Raw genomic sequence first — 14,373 nt, 5'->3', positions numbered from 1 at the left:
GCAGGGACGCTGGGGACACACAGACGCCATTTGGGGGCGGGCTCAGTGGGGCCCACGGCCATTGTGTGTGTGCTGGGCACAGAGCCGGCAGGCGTGTGCACACGTGTGTGCACCCGGGGGCAGAGAGGGCGTGTAGCGGCACACGCCAGGGGCAGCCTTGGCGGAGAACTGGGCCACATGCAGCTGGTCCTGCAGGCTGGGGAAGCGGTAGGGGCCACCCTCGGCCATGGCCCCCGCAGCTCCCTGGAGCTCATAGGTCGGGTAACGGTGGTGGTGCCACCCAGGCACCTGGTGAAAAACGGTTCTCTCTGCCCTGGCGTGAAAAGCAGCCTCCTGGGTTCAGCCCTCTGCCCTGAGGGGACCACAGGGGGCCCCCCTTCCTCAGCGTGGCCAGTCGCTGTGGCTTGAATGAGCTTCCCGGGGGTGGGGAAGGAGGCCTGGCCACCCTGTGGGATGTTTTGGGATAGCTCTGTCCGAGGTCCCAGCAGGCAGGACCCCCGGGGGCTCACCAGGAAGGAAGGGGTGTCTGGTGGTCCCACCCAGCCCCAGCCCGTGGACCCCCACAGAAGCACCGCTGGGAAGCAGTTGAGCTCGCCATCTCCGAGTGCAGGGTGGCAGGGACTCAGGACCTGCCGCGAGAGCCGCTGCCCAGGACAGACGCCCGGCAGGCACGGGGAGGTGGGGACGTGCCCCGAGAGGGGCTGGGTGTGCCGGGCACGCTGAGGGGCCCGGCGGAGACCGGTGGGGTGCCCCAGTGCTCGTGGCTGGGAGGGCTGGGGGTCCTCAGGGCGAGCGGTCCCAGCCTCTGTCCCGAAGCCAGGGCTGCAAGGTGCTCAGCGCCCGGGGCGGAGGGGCCGCTGGGCTGCTAGGACCACGAGGTCCCGAGTGCAGGCACAGGGACTGCATAGGGTCTGGGTGTGCAGACCTGTCCTGCAAAATACCCACTTCAGACACAGTCACGGTCGCTCTCGGGGTCAGTCATTGAGCATTTATTTCGAGGCCCCAGAGCCCAGTGCGGTCAGGCGGAGACAGCGGGCCCGGCCAGCCCATGGCTCCCAGCCTGCGTCCCTGAAGGCAGACACCGGCGACCGGTGGCTGTGGGAGCCAGGCAGGCGGTGACGTGGCAGGGGCTGCAGTGGGGGGCCTGCGAGACCCCGAAGCAGAAGCGGCGCCAGCAGAGGGTCTGGAGAGCGGCGTGCACGGTGGGGCCTCAGCTGCTCCCGACGGACGCCCGTGCGCCGAGGCCAAGCGCCGGCCCCAAGCTCAGGATCCAGGTGCAGGCGGGCGAGGCCGAGGGCGACTCCAGCAAAAGCAAAGGCACGAGGCAGACCTGGGTGCGGCACGCAGACCCCAGGCCTGCGGCGGGGAGGGGCGCAGCACGCAGACCCCAGGCCTGCGGCAGGGAGGGGCGCAGCATGTAGACCCCAGCCCGGCAGGGGCAGGGCAGGGTCTGCAGGAGGAGAGGCCGGGCGGAGGGTCGGAGCAGAGCCTTCGGAACAGGGGGACTGGGGGTGGTCTGGGGCTGAGGCCCCTCTTGGGGAGGAGCACACCCGGGGACAGAGGCCAGCCCAGACCCTGGTTCTGCTCTTCCAGCAGGTGACTCTGGGCAGGTCCCTAAAACGGAAGCCCCTGGGTGAGGCTCTAGAGCTGGAAGCTGCTCCAGGAGGGAGTAAGGGCCTTGGTTTCCCCCCTGGGGACGCTGGGAGGAGGGCCAAGGACAGGGCGTCAGTCTCATGGCCCGAGGTGCCAACCTTGTCAGAGATCACGGCTGCCTGGCGCCCCCTGCTGGCCCTTCCCCGCAGGCCTGGGCGGCCCTGGTCCTCCTCTGCCTTGGCCACCAGAGGCCACCTGCTCAGATGGGCCCAGGGCTCTGCCGCACAGCCCCCACCCCCTCCTGCAGCCCCATAGGGCTCAGTTGTCTGGTTCCAGCGTCCACTCTGACAGCCACTGCAGGCAGGAGGCTCGCTGTGCCTCGGTCTCAGGGGACTTGGCGCAGGGCGGTGGGGGCCGGCCTGGCCCAGGCAGGAGCGTGGAGGGGCTGCATGGCCCAGGGCCCCCGTCCATGGGGTCGGGATCAGGGGCAGCCCGCAAGGCCTGGACAAGCTGGTCGAGCGGCTGCACCAGGATGTGGGGGCTCCAGCAGGCGTCGAGGGAGGGCAGGAAGGGGTCCGGCGTGCAGGCCTCCACGCACTCGGCCCGCGTGGGGATGCGCAGGTAGAAGGCGTGCAGCATCATGCGGAAAGGCTGGTCCTCCCGGCCCGCGGCCTGCCCGTAGGTGAGGTCGCCCACCACGGGGTGGCCGAGGGCACTGCAGTGCACCCGCAGCTGGTGTGTCCGGCCTGCGAGGCAGGGGCGAGTCAGGCTGGGGGGGGGTCCACACCTCCCCCCCACCCCCCCGCCTTGTGTCACAACCAACAACCTCTCCCACGCAGCCTCAGAGCCTCGTGGCAACCCCTGGGACAGGACCCTCCCTGTCCTCCGCCACAGACGAGGCCGTCAGCGCTCAGGACCGCCTCGAGGGTCACCACTGGCGAGAGCAGGGCCAGGGCGGCACCTGGTCCGGCTGCAGAACCCAGGCCAGCGAGACCCCACACCAGGTGAGAGGCTGCGGGTCTCGGGGTGGAGCGTGCTGTCCTCAGCTGCGCCTGGATGCCACTCGCCTCTGTGCCTCCACCTTTCTCCCCTCCGAAACTGGGGCACTGCCCCACGCGGGCACACACCTGTGAGAGGCTTCAGCAGCACTTTGGAGACAGGGTCGCCCGCGTACAGCCCATGTTCCAGGACAACCAGCTCCGTGAGGCTTGGCTTTGGGTTCTCACAACCTGGGGGGCAAAGAGGTGCACGAGGGTTAGCTGGGCCAGCACGGGCCCCAGCCAATCCCAACCCAGGACGCTGCCCGAGTCGGCCCTGTCCACACGGGGTCCTGCTGGGCGGCACGCCCTTGGCCCCCGCCTGCCGTACCCTGCGTGCCCTCGATGCACATGGTGTGGGCCCGGCCTTCCGTGCTGTTCCTGCCAATGGCGTAACTGATGGTCACCTGGCTGTCCTGGACGTGCCCCCGCACCTGCAAGGCAGGGATCGCACGCTGCTCAAGGGGCCAGCCTACCACTGCCAGGGAGCCCACCGGACGTCCAGGTGGCCACGTGGCACACCGTGGGTAGCTCGGCACCAAGGGGCCTGCCCCAGCAGGCTGGGAGTCCTGAGTTCCCCCGGCCCGCCCCGGACTTACTAGCGCCAGGTAAGCCTTGGTTACGCGGCGCTCCTTGAAGCACCTGTACGCGCTGCCTGCAGCTGCCTTGTTCAGGGCCACGCACAGCGCCCCGCTGGTGGAGAAGTCCAGCTGGTGGCAGAACCTGTGGCGGGGCAGAGCGTCAGCCGCGGCTGGAGTGGGGGGCAGTGGCCTTTGGGGCGGAGTCCAGCATCTGAGCCACCTCCTTGGACAGGCACCGGCGAGAGGCTCCCCCTCCCTGCCCTGCGCACCTGAACCCGTAGCAGGTGTCAGGGTCGGCCAGCTCGGGGAAGCGGTGCCGCAGCTGCTTCTGCAGGGTCAGGGTCTCCTGCCACGTCTTGCTGTCGATGCGCACGTCCCAGTGCTTGTTCACCACCAGGAAGTCGCCGCTCCGGTAGACGATGGACAGGTTCTCCACGCTGCCCGGCTCCATGGCGGGCCTGCCACCCGGGGAGGGAGTGTGTGTGAGGGACCCAGCCCACGGCACAGACTCCGCCCCCCCAGGGCTCTGGCTGAAGCCACCAGGCAACGGACCTACTGTGCGGGGCAGCCCTGCCAGCCCGGCTCTGGGTGACCGTGAGGGGCCTTGTCCTCCAGCCCCGCAGACCCTCCCAGCCAGTGCGGACGGCGACGAGGGCCTTCTGCCGAGTGGGCAGTGGCAGGGGCAGGAGCGGGGCTGCCTGGAGCGCTGGTGCCGGTGCCGGTGCAGGTGCAGGTGCCGGCTGGGCCCCTCGCTCGCCCGCAGGCCCCACGCGGCGCCGCTCTCGGTCCCGCCCGCGCCCCACTGAGTCCTGCGGGGCGACGGGCGTGACGCTTGGGGCCCAGGTCCGGGCAGATCCGGATCCACGCCCTCCCTGCGGCTCTGCTCGCTCGGAGACCGACCTGCCGCCGCGACGCGCCGCCGGGCCCCCCACGCCGCCCTGGACCCCGGCTCCAGCCCCCGCGTTCCCGCCGAGACCCAGCGACCGGCCACAGCAGCTCGGGACAAGCAGCGCGGACCCGGCCCGGCCCGGCCTGCGCGCGCAGCCCCGCCTCCGCCCCGCCCACGGCCCGCCTCCGCCGCGGACGGGCGGCTGCGCCGGCCAATGGCAAGCGCTCCGGGGCCCGTTGCTCCGACTACCAGCAGAGACTCGGCCCCGCCCGCCTCGCGCAGCCCCGCCCTCGCCCCGCTGACCAATGGCGAGCGCCGCTGGGCACGCCGGCCGCTAATTGGCGGCGCCGAAGCGCTCGGGGCGGGGCGGCGGCGGCGCGGGAGTCCGAGCTGGCCCGACACGGCCGCCATGGAGGAAGACTACGAGTGGGAGCTGCGCGGCGTCGAGGATGACTTCCGCCGCCAGTTCGCCGCCGAGCTTGAGGTGCTGGCCGAGCTGGAAGGTGGGCGCGGGCCCGGGGCGCATCCTGGCCCGGCCGTGTTCCTGCCCGCCGCCCCCGCCGCGGGGCCGCTCTGCAGGCCGCCCGGGGTCCCGTCCGCCCGGGGTCCCTTCCGCGCCCAGGGTCCCTTCCTCGCGGGGTCCCGTCCGCCCGCGCGGTCCCTTTCGCCCCCTCTCCTGCACGGCGGGACCACGACCCCACCCTGGGCAGTCAGGGAGGGCTTCCCGGAGGAGGTGAGGAGCCCAGAGACCAGGAGGACCTGCCGGGGGAGTTTGAGCCGGAGATCGGGGCCTGCGGCGCCGCCGTGGACGGATGTACTGCCGGCAAGCGGAGCCTGGCTGTCCTGGGCAGCTCCTGTGAACCTTCTCTCCCTGCAGGGATGCCGACTCTGTCACCCTCCCGAACCCCCCAGCCCACGGTGGTGGGCCGGCCGCGGCTCACGTTCGAGGAGGCCATCGCTGGAGGCGACGCCACCACCCACTCCTCGCCCGCTGGATCTCCGGGGAAGAGCAAGGGCCGTTCCAGGAAAAGACCAGTGGATGCTGACTTCCAGAGGGATGGGCTCCTGCCTCCCAGTACGTCCCCATGATCGCTCGGGCGCTTGGGGTGGTGCCAGGCCGGGCAAGGGCTTCCTGTTCCCTCCATGTATCTCTTGCAGCCCCTAAAATCAGGCGGTCCAGGTTGGAGGTAGTGAAGAGGCTGGACTTTATGCCAGAGGCGATGGAGGAGCCACCACGGCCTGACTCCCCAGCCAGGGACATCACCCCCCCGCCAAGTCCTGAGATCCCCACCGAGCCGTGGGGCGATGGGTGTGTGGCTTGGGGCGTGGGTGTCCCACCCCATGTGTCCAGGGGGGACTTGGAAGAATCCTGTTCCCTGAACGAGGCCTGGGGTGGGGACCTGTGGGAGGACACCCCAGCTGAGGGCAGATCCAGACACCCTGTCCCAGGGTGACAGGGACTGAGGCCGGTCCCTGCCCAGGCCCTCAGACGCTGGTGCTCACGGGGCTCTCACCCGGGCCTCACCGGCCGCCCGAAATCCCGTCCTGAGGCGGCCCCCCGTTCTGGAGGACTACGTCAACGTGACGTCCACGCGTGGCGACCGCGCCTTCCTGGTGCTGCGTGCAGATCCCACGGGCACCGGAGTGCAGGTAGGCGGGTGCTGTGTGGCCACTGACAGGGCCGAGGGTGGGTGGGCCAACGCCCTGGGGGGGGACGTCTGGTTCGCTGAAGTCGGGCCACGTCCACACAGCGGGGGGCTGGGGAAGAACAAAGCTGCTTCGGGGACGCGGCCTTGACGGCCACAGCCCCTGTACCCCACCCTGCTGTGCAGGCTGTTCGGGTGCCCCCAGTGTGTGCCCTAAGGTGGGGAGCCCCCCCTCCCCCGACGTTGGCATTGTCCCTCTGGGTGGTTCCCTCTCCTGGGCCCCTGACCAGACAGGTCTCCTCCACCTCGCTTGGCTGGCTCACGTGGGGGAATCCCACCTGCGCCCCTGAGCACTAGTGGGGGGCTGTGGGTAACCCCATGGCCTAGAAGGGGCCCAGAAGTGACTGTCACCCTGCCTTCCCCACAGAGCCCCCTCCTCGACATCCGGTGGCGAGGCCACGGCCAGCTGGACCTGCTGGGTGTGTCCTTTGCGTCCCTGAAGGAGCAGGTCGACAGTGAGGTGGGGTTCCCGGGATTCGCGGGAGGGGCAGTGGGGGTCACCGGCTGCCCGAGGCTTCCTGACCCAGGTCTCCTTTGCACAGCGACGGCAGCGGCTGCTCAAGGAGGCCCAGTGGCTCTCAGACACCCTGCGCAGGTGACTTGGTGGGCCCTTCCGCCCCAGAGCCCTTCCTGGTTCTTGGACCAACCCCCAGCTTGTGTCCCATGGGGTTGTGGGGTCAGCGTGGTCCCTGCCAGGGGTCCGGTGGCTCTGGACATAATGTTCTCCAGCCTCAGGCCGGAGGAGGAGGAGGCCCAGCCTGCAGGGGCCCCTGAGGAGGAGCCAGTGGACGGCCAAGACGCCTCCCAGCAGTGCCTCTGGGTGGACGAGTTTGCCCCCCAGCACTACACGGAGCTGCTCAGTGACGACGTGAGGTTTTGTGCGCGCTCGCGCGTGACTGGCTTTCTGTTACCAGGAGGGAGGACCCTGGGCCCCAGCTGGTCCCAGCATTGCCAGCCCAGAGGGCACGGATGGGGGCTCTGGCCTGCCTCGCCTAGCTGAGGCAGCGGTTGGCGACCACACAGCCTGCAGGGCAGGGTGGAGGTGGGGACGCTGTGCCCACCGAGGCTGCGCCCTCTGCAGCAGCCTCGCTCCCTCCCAGCCCCCGGGCAGGGGAACAGGGCTGCCTGCTGCTGCTCACCTGTGCTCTGATGTGAGCTGGGATGGGGGTCTGGGGCATCCCCTGCCCTAAGTCTCGGTCCCCTTTCCTGTCCCCACTGTGGCACTCACCGGCAGGGTGACCAAGGGCTGGCTATCCACCGTGAGGCCCAGCATCCCTGTCTGTGTCTCGGGGCCGCAGGTTCACCCGAGGGCAGGCACAGGTCCTGGTGCCACGCTGGGCTGGGGTTCCCTCAGGCCGAGCCTCCCTCCCCGCAGTTCACCAACCGCTGCCTCCTCAAGTGGCTGAAGCTGTGGGACCCGGTGGTGTTTGGCCACGAGAGGCCTGCCCGGAAGGCCAGGCCCAGTGCCGAGCCGGCCCGGGTCAGCAAGGAGGCCACAGCCTCGGGCAAGTGGAAGAGCCACGAGCAGGTGGTGGAGGAGATGCTGGAGGCCGAGCTGGACCCGAGCCAGCGGCCCCGGCAGAAGGTGAGGCCCCCGGCCGTGCTGCGGGTGCCGCGGAGCTGGAGGCTTTGCTCTCTCGGCAGCCGGTGCCATCGCAGCCTCTGGGACCCATGAGGCACGTTTACCTTCTGGGCGGGGAGGGGGGGGGGGTCTTGGCGTGAAGCGCTGCTAGCGTGAGTCGGAACTCAGATCTGTCCTAGCAATTCAGATGAAGCCGACACCCTGCAGAGGCTCCGTGTCTCGCCAGGATGCCCTGGGGGGTGGCGGGTGATTTCGGGGGGTTGGTCATACGGGTTCCAGCTGTGTTCTTGTCCAGTCCCCGTGCGACTCGCTTCACGCAGGGCTCTCTGTTCAGGAGCACTGTCTCCGTGCACGTTTGCGTGGGGTTGGTTCCTGTTTGGCAGCTGGGGGTGCGGGGAGAGCACCCGAGGCACCCGGCGTCCGGGCAGGAGTTTCAGCCCCTGGCTGCTGGGCGGAGCTTCCTGCAGGCCTGTGTGTGGCAGCTCCTCTTCCTCTGCCCGGGGCTGCAGGTGGCGTTGCTGTGCGGACCCCCGGGGCTGGGCAAGACCACCCTGGCTCACGTGATTGCGCGGCACGCAGGGTACTCCGTGGTGGAGATGAACGCAAGGCGAGTGGGGCAGGAGGCCCGTCTCTGGTTCCCTGTCTGTCTGGCACGTTCCACTGAGCTTGGGCTGCAGCCCCGAGACCTGAGCGAGGGTGTCCTGTCTCCAGGGTGGGCGGGGGGAGCATGTCCTTGCTCGGGGCTCGCTGCGCGTGGCAGCCATATCCAGTGCTGGCTTCTGGTGTAGGGGGGACTCCAGCTGGGTGGTGGGGGTGCTGTCCTGCCAGGGATGCTGGCTGGTGCCCATGCTGAGGGCATGGCTGCCCTGACGACCCCTCCCTGACCTCACCGCTCCAGTGACGACCGCAGCCCGGAGGCCTTCCGGACGCGCATCGAGGCAGCCACGCAGATGGAGTCGGTGCTGGGTGCCGGCGGGAGGCCCAACTGCCTGGTCATCGACGAGATTGACGGGGCCCCCACGGTGGGCCTCCCTGGTGCGCGGGCAGGCGGGCGGGCGGCCAGGCACTGGGGCCTTGGCTCACTGTGTCCCCTGCACCCCTGCAGGCTGCCATCAACGTCCTCTTGAGTGTCCTGAACCGCAGAGGCCCACAGGAGGCGGAGCCGAGGGGCCCGGCCGAGCCCTCAGGTGGAGGCCGCCGGGGCCGCGCAGAGCGGGGGCTTCTGACGAGGCCCATCGTCTGCATCTGCAACGACCAGTGAGTGGGCGGCAGGAGGCGCCCCGTGCCCCTGGGTGGCGCCCGCCCTGGCGGTGCCCCCGGTGAGGGCGCTGCCGTCCCCTCCCCCAGGTTTGCGCCGGCCCTGCGGCAGCTGAAGCAGCAGGCCTTCCTGCTCCACTTCCCGCCGACTCTGCCCTCCAGGCTGGTGCAGCGGCTGCAGGAGGTCAGTGGGGCAGGGCCCGGCCCAACAAGCGCACGGCCCGCTCTGAGGTGGGGGGTGGCCCCTGTTCCCCGGTGTCCCCCGGTGTCCCCCGCGGGCTCCGGACGTGGTGGTGATGGCGTTTGGACTGGCCCAGTCCCTGCTGGAGGGTGGCCCCGAGCAGGGCCGAGGCCAGTCCCCCGACACTTAAAGTTCTTGGTGCCTGTGGGACAAGGGCTGCTCTTCACCTGTCTCCAGGGAACAGGGTTGTGGCCACAGGGGGGCCCCTGAGCGGGGCCGTCCTGGGGGGCCCCTCAGAGCAGCAGGAGGGCTCAGCACCTGCGCCCGCCCCGCAGATCTCCCTGCGGCAGGGCGTGCGAGCTGAGCCGGGCGCGCTGGTGGCCCTCTGCGAGAAGGCTGACAACGACATCCGTGCCTGCATCAACACCCTGCAGGTGGCTGGCAGCGGTGGGGGTGGGGGGGGCGCTGGGCGGGGGCTGCCTCTCACCCCCACCCGTGTCCAGTTCCTGCACAGGCGGGGCCGGCGGGAGCTGAGCGTGCGGGACGTGCACGCCGCGCCTGTTGGCCTCAAGGACCAGCGCAAGGGGCTCTTCTCGGTGTGGCAGGAGGTCTTCCAGCTGCCTCGGGCGCAGAGGTGGGCAGTGGGCCGGCCCTGGCGCGGCGTCTGTCCCAGGGCCCCAGGACACGGACCTTGTGTGTGCAGCCAGCAACACCTGTAGGGGACCCAGCGCCCGGGAGCCAGGGGCTGCCCAACCCGGCCTTCCAGGCTGTGCCTCGGCCTCCCCGGCCCTCGTGGCTCAGGGCCTGGGCAGGGGCCACCGGGGCGCCCTCGTGGGAAGGGTGCCCCGACATTGCGAGGGGCCCCAGGGTGCAGCTCTGGCCTGGCCCCCGTCTCTGCCTCAGGCCCACACTCATCTTTGCCACATTTTGGTCTCTGGGCTGCGATCTTGGAGCTCCTGACTGCCAGGGCAGCGCTGGGAGGCCGCGGGGGCAGGGAGCAGTCAGCGTCTGGGGAGGGACCCAGGGCTGCTCGGCCTCTGGGATGTGCTGTTCCCAGCCTGGTCCCCGAGGTGACCTTCCCTGAGGGTCAGTCCAGGAGAGTCAGTCTGGGGCTGGGGCCTCTGCCTGGGCTGCCTGGTGACTCCAGAGCATGGTCAGCGCAGACACCCAGGGTACTGCCGGGCCGTGGAGTGGGCGGCGGGGCTGCCGGTGCCTCCCCAAGGCCCAGCCCAGCCCCCGCACCCGTCCGCAGGAGACGCCTGGGCCAGGACGCGGCCCTGCCCACCCGCATGCTTCAGCTTGGCCACTGGGACATGGGCTCCCTGACCACGGCCTCACAGCGGTTCTACCACGTTCTGCACGTCGCCACCTCCGCCGGCGAGCACGAGAAGGTGGTCCAGGTACTTGCTCTGCTCTCCCGCAAGCACTGCCTGGTGCCTGGTGCCCCCCGGGAGTGGACAGGGAGCAGGAGACGCTAGGGGGGCTGGGTGAGAGGAGGCCGGGAGCGGGGGTGGTGGGGATGGGGCGCCAGGAGGGCTCTCAGGTGGCCGTGAGCAGTGGGGAGGGGTGAGGAGGGATGAGGGGCCGAGCAGGGAGGCCGGGGAGGTCTAGAGGGTACAGCGGGCCTGGATGGGGGGAGGGGAGAGGGGGTGTCTGACCCAGGGATCGGTGGGTGGGGGGTGGAGCCTCTGCCACCCTCTGGCCGGGGACGGGCTGGGTTCTGGTCGGAGCGTGCAGGGGGGGTGGGCTTTTGGCCTGAGCAGGGGCAGAGGTCCCGGCACCCCCACCTCAGCCCTGGGGAAGCCGGGCCTAAGCTGCCTCTTGACTGTAAGCCGCTTTGGATTAGCGGCTGGGGATCCGGGCCAGTCTGGAAATCCGTGGTGTGTTGGTGCCTCGTGGTGTGTAGGATCCCACGTGGGGGGAGTGAGCCTCGCGCCCTGGTGGCGTGGAGGGAGGGGCTGGGGCTGGACCCCTCTGGCTCCTGGAGGCCAGTGGGTGGTCCTCCCCCTGGGGTCTTCGTCCTGCTGAGTGGGCGGCTCCGGGTGCACCCTGCTGGCCCCCCAGGCCCGTGGTGCTCGCTCCTGGTGTTTGCCACGGCCCCCAGACCGAGCCTTGGCGGGCCGCGGGAGGGCCGGTGCCGGGGGCCGCGGGACTGAGGCCTGCCCACCGCCACAGGGTCTGTTTGACAACTTCCTGCGCCTGCGCCTTCGGGACTCCAGCCTGGGCACCGTGTGCGCCGCCCTCGACTGGCTGGCCTTCGATGACCTGCTGGCACAGGCCGCCCACCGCGGCCAGAGCTTCCAGCTGCTGCGCTACGTGTCCTTCCTGCCCGTGGCCTTCCACGTGCTCTTCGCCCGCAGCCACGTGCCGAGGATCAGCTTCCCCAGCAGCCAGCAGGAGGTGCCCCCCACCCCCCGCCCAGGGTCTGGCCCCGGGGTCCCGGCCCCGAGGTCCCGGGTGACCTTGCCCGATTCACCCTCTGCCCCAGGCCCAGAACCGGACCAGCCAGACCAGGAACCTGATCCAGACGCTGGTGTCAGGCATGGCACCGGCCACGCGCAGCCGGGCTGCACCCCAGGCCCTTGTCCTGGACGCCCTCTGCCTGCTCCTGGACATCCTCGCGCCCAAGCTGCGCCCCGTGAGTGCCGAGCCCTGGGGAGGGCGGGGGCTCCTGGGGGCAGGCCCTGCCTTGCTCAGCCTCCCACCTGCCGCCCCCTGCCCAGGTGAGCACACAGCTGTACGGTGCCCGTGAGAAGCAGCAGCTGGCCAGCCTCGTGGGCACCATGCTGGCCTACAGCCTCACCTACCGCCAGGAGCGCACGCCCGACGGGCAGTATGTCTACAGGCTGGAGCCGTGAGTCCCCCGAGCCGGTGGGGCTTAGGCCTGGGGGCTGTGCGGGGGGGCGGGGCCCACACTGGGCAGGAGTCTGGAAATGGGGTCTTGCCACGGTGTCCGGGAGTGGTCAGTCCCAGTGTGGCCTTTGCTCAGGTGGGACTGTGAGATGGGGGTCACTGCCAGCCCCCCAGGTGGGGCATAGCCCTGGGACCTGTTTCATTGCAGAGCCTCTCCCAGCCTTCATGCCCCCAGGAGCAGTCCCCAGAGGCCCCCCGAGCTGGGTGGCCCATGTGTGACTGGTGCTCTCAGGGCTCTGTTTCCCACCTGAGATGGTTGTGGGGGGCGGGGACACAGCCCAGGAGCCCCGGCAGGGTCCACCTGCCATCTTATTTCTTCTCCTGCATCCCTGGGTAGGTTCTGTTTTCATCCCTACTACAACTGGGGAAACTGAGGTTTGGGACATTTAAGCCCTGGCTGCCCCAGGGCCGGGGTGCCGCAGCGCCAAGACAGCCCCACACGACAGCTCTCCGGCTGTGGTGTTTGGGGTTCGTGCGCCAGGTGGGTCCCCGGCCCATCCCTGCTGACCGGGCGCCCTGGTGTCCTGCCTCCCCTGCCCTGAGCAGGAACGTGGAGGAGGTCTGCCGCTTCCCGGAGCTGCCTGCCCGCAAGCCCCTCACCTACCAGGCCAAGCAACTCATCGCCCGGGAGATTGAGGTGGAGAAGATGCGGCGGGCCGAGGCTGTGTCGAGGGCTGGGAACGGCCCCCAGGTGAGCCTACCTGGGCTCTTGGAACAGAGGGGGCCTGGGGGCAGGGCCTGGGAGTGGACACCGTCCCCGCTCTGGCCTTGCCCAGCCAGCCCTCCCCAAATCCTGCTCCCTGCAGGTGGACCGGAGCCCCGCGGGACCGGAGGGTCCGCTGGGAGGCAGTGGGGAGAAAGATGTGTGCCGACCTCTGCGCAACCACGAGCAGCGGCTGGAGCACATCATGAGAGCCGTCGGAGAGGAGCAGGTGTGGGGCGCGGCCAGGGGCGGGGGCAGCCATGGAGGGGCGGGGCCAGAGCTGTGGGGCGGGGCCATGGGCGGGGCCGTTGGCTGAGAGGGTGGGGCTGGCTCGGAGCCCCAAGGGCTGTCTGTCCCGAAGGTCTAGTTCCCTACACCTGGCATGACAGTATTCCACCTGGGCCTCCGTTTCCCATCTGGGCAGGAGAGCGGTCCTGATGGGGAACAGGCGGCTGGGAGGTGGCGAGGGATGTGGGGGTGCTGGCCTGAGCAGGGTCAGGAGAGGCTCTCGGCGCTTGGGGCCCCTCCTCCCTGGGGATGGCCCCTGGGTCCTCCCATCTGGCACCAGGGGCCACACGGGGTTCCGTCCCACGAGCCTGATGGGCCCCTTCTCCCCGTCAGCCTGAGAGGGACTTCTTTGGACGTGTGGTCGTCAGGAGTGCGGCAGCCCCGAGGGCAGGTGTGTGCAGGGGGCCGGGGGGCCCGGGAGCTGGGGGGCCTGGGCTGGGCCAAGGAGCAGCCTCGTGTCCCCCGCAGAGGACGTGGCCCTGGAGAAGGACGCGGAGGAGCGGCGCATGGGCACAGCGGTGGGCAGGAGCGAGGTCTGGTTCCGCTTCAACGAGGGCGTCTCCAATGCCGTGCGACGCAGCCTGTACATCAGGGACCTGCTGTAGCCCCAGGCCCCGGGGCTGACCCCACGGCGCCCACGGGGCCCCCTGGCGTTGCTTTGTCTCCACAGAACACGCACAAAACTCAGAGCCCTGGAGAAGTTTTATAAAAGCCGCGCCTTTACAGACTCTCTCTGCCAACAGTCTCAGTCGGGCCGGGCGGGGCTCACAGGATGGCGCACTTGCCCTTCTCCACCCAGGGGTTGTTCTTCATCAGATCGGGGTTCAGGAAGGGGTCCTTGGGGATCCCGTCCTCGATCCACTTGAGGAGCCTGCAGGTGGAGGGGGGGAGTGGTGGGTCGGCGGCCGCACCTGCCGGGCCGGGGTGTGGCTGGGCTCATGCAAACGAGCGTCCAGCAAATGACATGCAAATCCCGCAGCGGGGCACTCACTCGGGGATGGTCTTGGAGGACATCTCCCTCTGGAAGGCCAGCTGGTACTTGAGGCTCTCCACCTCTTTCTTCATCTGGGGCACGTCCCACTCCTCCATGGCGTCGGGGGCTTCGGAAGTGGCCAGCCTGCGGCTGGGGGGCAGGGCAGGAAGCAGCAGCACCAGGGGCTGCGGCCACTGCCCCAGGCGTCCCCACCCCTCTGGCCTGAGTCCCCTGGACCAAGCGAGGGAGGAAGTCCTACCGCTGCCTGGGCAGGTCACCAAGGCCAGGGCCAGAGCACAGTCCCGAGAGTCCCCGCTAATGAGGCCCCACAGGCCGTCCTCCCCCGTGGGGCTAGTTAGCTGCCGGGGAACTTTCCACCCTTAGCTCTGTGCCCGCCTGCCCCCAGCGTACCAGGGTCCAGCTCTGGATCGGAGGGGGATGGGACCCTGCCCCGGGAGAGAGCAGCACTGGGCACATAGTGCAGGAGGGTCCTGGGACCCCCTAGCCCTTGTACCCTCCCACTTGAGGCCCACTCTCAGCTCTTGGGCGCAGACAGTGACCAAACCAGGTGGGCTGGGACCTGCCCGGCCTCCCGTGGGCCTCTGCTTTGCATGGGCAAAGCCCACTCAGAGTCGGCCCTGGGGCCGGGGAGATTTGGCGGAAATTTGCA

The 14,373-nt window shown here is 69.9% G+C and overlaps 3 protein-coding genes across 3 annotated transcripts; 1 reads left to right on the top strand and 2 right to left on the bottom strand.

Annotated features, from left to right (window-relative positions):
- Nucleotides 1-1,387: 1,387 nt before the first annotated feature.
- RPUSD1 (RNA pseudouridine synthase domain containing 1) lies at nt 1,388-4,148 on the bottom strand. The gene is made up of 6 exons (XM_069486349.1): nt 3,764-4,148; nt 3,481-3,669; nt 3,230-3,353; nt 2,962-3,064; nt 2,721-2,822; nt 1,388-2,339 (listed from the first exon to the last, which is right to left on the bottom strand). Exons 2-6 carry the CDS (start codon nt 3,660-3,662, stop codon nt 1,912-1,914), a joined length of 939 nt encoding a protein of 312 aa, XP_069342450.1. The 5' UTR covers nt 3,663-3,669; nt 3,764-4,148; the 3' UTR covers nt 1,388-1,911.
- CHTF18 (chromosome transmission fidelity factor 18) lies at nt 3,661-13,380 on the top strand. Its single transcript, XM_069485720.1, has 23 exons — nt 3,661-3,938; nt 4,065-4,603; nt 4,978-5,175; nt 5,259-5,409; nt 5,582-5,750; nt 6,174-6,266; nt 6,349-6,401; nt 6,536-6,674; nt 7,182-7,391; nt 7,898-7,995; nt 8,287-8,410; nt 8,494-8,645; nt 8,736-8,829; nt 9,162-9,260; nt 9,330-9,460; nt 10,079-10,226; nt 11,002-11,226; nt 11,315-11,464; nt 11,550-11,680; nt 12,286-12,430; nt 12,546-12,671; nt 13,064-13,123; nt 13,201-13,380. Exons 1-23 carry the CDS (start codon nt 3,661-3,663, stop codon nt 13,333-13,335), a joined length of 3,648 nt encoding a protein of 1,215 aa, XP_069341821.1. The 3' UTR covers nt 13,336-13,380.
- Nucleotides 13,381-13,495: 115 nt separating this feature from the next.
- GNG13 (G protein subunit gamma 13) lies at nt 13,496-13,819 on the bottom strand. Its single transcript, XM_069487009.1, has 2 exons — nt 13,722-13,819; nt 13,496-13,601 (listed from the first exon to the last, which is right to left on the bottom strand). Exons 1-2 carry the CDS (start codon nt 13,817-13,819, stop codon nt 13,496-13,498), a joined length of 204 nt encoding a protein of 67 aa, XP_069343110.1.
- Nucleotides 13,820-14,373: the final 554 nt, after the last annotated feature.

This window comes from Eulemur rufifrons, chromosome 14 (assembly GCF_041146395.1).
Source record: "Eulemur rufifrons isolate Redbay chromosome 14, OSU_ERuf_1, whole genome shotgun sequence".
Taxonomy (NCBI): domain Eukaryota; kingdom Metazoa; phylum Chordata; class Mammalia; order Primates; family Lemuridae; genus Eulemur; species Eulemur rufifrons.
The sequence above is the reverse complement of the archived record's forward strand: the minus strand, read 5'-3'. Positions and strand labels throughout refer to the sequence as shown.